Here is a 2414-nt window from a genome sequence, read left to right as displayed (position 1 = left end):
GAAGAGGGAGGGAGGAGCAGGTGAGGAAAGAGAGGAGGAGGAGGAGGAGGAGGAGGAGGAGGGGAAGGGAGCAAATGGTAGTTCAGCGGTGTAGCTCTGATCTACATGTTTCAGGTGGTCATCCTCTTCTTCTGCTGCTTCCTCTCCGCTGCTTCGATGACTCCTGATGTCACCTTGTACCTCATCCGCCATGGCGAGAGCCGCCAGAACGTCGCCATCCGCAACTTCGACATCGGGGCCATGTTCCGCGAGCAAGGTGAGCTGAGGGGTTGAGTTGGTTCGAGCGAGGAGGTGAGGCGCATGGCAGATCACGGGCTGAGCCTGCGGGGAGCAGAGCAGTGTGTCCACCTGGCCTCCAGGTTGGAGTCGATGATGAGAAACGCGCGCGACCGGGAGGAGGAGTGCAAGACGGATGCCAAGAGGCTGAGCGACCCGACCACGAGGATTTTCAGCTCCTCCCTCACAAGAGCCGTCGAGACCTCAATCCTGGCGCTGACGCCATTGCCTGGAATCCGTCATGGTGAGGAAGGGAGAGGAGCGAGGGGAGGGGGAGGAAGGGAGGGAGGGGAAGGCAAAATGTTCTTTCTGCACGCTCTCAACCAGCTTACAGGAGTACAACTTATGCCGGATGCTCGAGAGAGGGCGTCATGCGTGCCAGGCTTGTCCTACGACTGCGTCGCTCTTCCTCGGGGTCAAGTCGCCTCGCGAGCTCTAGCAGAGCTGGAGAATCTGTCAGCAGAAGAGGAGCTGCCGAAGCACGTGACACACGCCTGCAAAGAGGCGTGTCAAGCTCTCGCGGATGGATCGATTCAGCTCGACGTCAGCAGAGTCCCAGCTGCCTCTTCCCGATGGATCTCGTCCATTGAGGTTGACAGCTCAGTCGACGAACGCATCGAGAGACTCGTGAGGGACTTGCGAGAGCAGGTAGAGATTTTCTGAACTCCTCCCTCACCTCCTCTCCCTCACCTCCTCCTCCTCCCTCACTGCCTCCTCCTCCTCCTCCTCTTCTTCTTCCTCCTCCGTCCCTCACTTCTTCCTCTTCTTCCTCCTTCACCACCACCACTCCCTCCCTCCCTCACCTCTCCTCCCTCGCTACCCGTCTCTCCTCCCTCATTTCCTCCTCCTTTCCTTCCTCCCAGCCTCTGCTTCCCTCCTCTTGTAACGTCTTGGCCAGGCAAGAAGCTCTGACTCTCGTGCGGCTGTCTGCGTGGGTCATTCCATGCTCTTCCTGCGGCTGTTCAAGCGCCACTGGGCGAAGGCGGCGAAGCTTCACCGAGGCGCCTCCGCTGATTTCTTCCGCTCGCCTCTGGGACGCACACTACAGACTCACGCCCTCGCCAACTGCGCCATCATCGCCGTCGACCTCGACAAGGACGGGCGGGTGGTGCATGCGAGGCTGCTGTGTGACAGCGGCTTCCGAGACGGGATCATCGACTCGGCTAAGGACGTTGCGGCATGGAAGAAGTCGTAAAGCACGGCTTCATTCTCCTCCTCTTGCTCTCATCCTCCCTCTCGCTCGTAGCTCATCACGTAGCTCGTCACGGCTCTCGCTCGCTGCCTCTCCGTCATGTCCAGTCCGACTGACCCTCGAGGAACCTTCCCCTGCCATGCTGTGAGCGGCGCCATGCCAGCGGAGCAGAGAGAGACTTTGGTCATGGCAGACCAGACGCGCAGGGACCCGAGAGAGCGAGCGAGCGCGATGGGATCGTCAACCTGCGAGGAAGGAAGGGAAGTGAGAAAGAGAACCAGGAGGAGGGAGGGGCGGGGGGGGAGGAAGGGAGAGGACGCACCGGATCAGGATCGCTGTAGAGGATCACAGATTTTGTTCCCCTCACAGAACCTGCGGGAATTCACTTGGCGACCTCACCCTCTGCTCCCAACCGTCCTCAAGCCTCCGCAACTCCCGGATGACCTCGAACTCTCTCACTGCCCAACCTGTTAGAGCTCCTCCCGCCCCTCCCGCCCCTCCCTCGCTCTATCACCCTTCACTGTCTGCTTCCTCACGTCGAGGCTTCTATAAGTCTCGCTGCAGATGAAAGCATCCCCTTCGCCTGCTGTTCCCTCAGCTCCTCCTCCTCCTCTTCCTCCTCATCCCTCATCCTTGACACACCAGCAGCTTCTTGAGCGAGGAGGAAGATTTCTCGTCGCTCGCACCGTCCGACCACAGCACCCACCGCCATGCACATCCTCCCCTGCCATCGCTGAGGTCGCTGGGGCTCAGGCCTGGCAGCACCTTCTCCTCGCTGCTCAGCTGCAGCACAACACGCGTGGGGTCCTTGAGCGGGTCGTAGAGGGAAGCTACCACGGGAAGGTTGTGGCGGACTTGCAGCTGGGGGCTAGGTGAGAAGGAGAGGAGGAGGAGACGGGGAGAGGGAGGGAGGAGGGGGGAGGGGAGGGGAGGAGGGAGGAGGGGA

General features: G+C 60.9%; 2 protein-coding genes across 2 annotated transcripts in view; one reads left to right on the top strand and one right to left on the bottom strand.

Annotated features, from left to right (window-relative positions):
• Positions 1-105: 105 nt before the first annotated feature.
• Positions 106-1471, top strand: GUITHDRAFT_135860 (hypothetical protein; the record flags this gene model as incomplete). Its single annotated transcript, XM_005836611.1, has 4 exons — positions 106-256; positions 308-520; positions 611-924; positions 1175-1471. The coding sequence occupies 4 exons, from the start codon at positions 106-108 to the stop codon at positions 1469-1471; spliced, it is 975 nt and encodes a 324-aa protein (XP_005836668.1).
• A 29-nt stretch (positions 1472-1500) lies between these two features.
• The window catches only part of GUITHDRAFT_104651 (hypothetical protein), a gene marked incomplete at both ends in the record, with an annotated part of 1369 nt that continues 455 nt past the window's right edge, over positions 1501-2414 (bottom strand). Inside the window, 6 exons of the mRNA XM_005836610.1 lie at positions 1501-1713; positions 1791-1840; positions 1882-1926; positions 1983-2051; positions 2111-2192; positions 2234-2329. Coding sequence (XP_005836667.1) covers positions 1501-1713; positions 1791-1840; positions 1882-1926; positions 1983-2051; positions 2111-2192; positions 2234-2329 — 555 coding nt within the window. The remainder of the gene's footprint in view (positions 1714-1790; positions 1841-1881; positions 1927-1982; positions 2052-2110; positions 2193-2233; positions 2330-2414) is intronic.

This window comes from Guillardia theta, assembly GCF_000315625.1.
Source record: "Guillardia theta CCMP2712 unplaced genomic scaffold GUITHscaffold_17, whole genome shotgun sequence".
Classification (NCBI taxonomy): Eukaryota; class Cryptophyceae; order Pyrenomonadales; family Geminigeraceae; genus Guillardia; species Guillardia theta.
The sequence above is the reverse complement of the archived record's forward strand: the minus strand, read 5'-3'. Positions and strand labels throughout refer to the sequence as shown.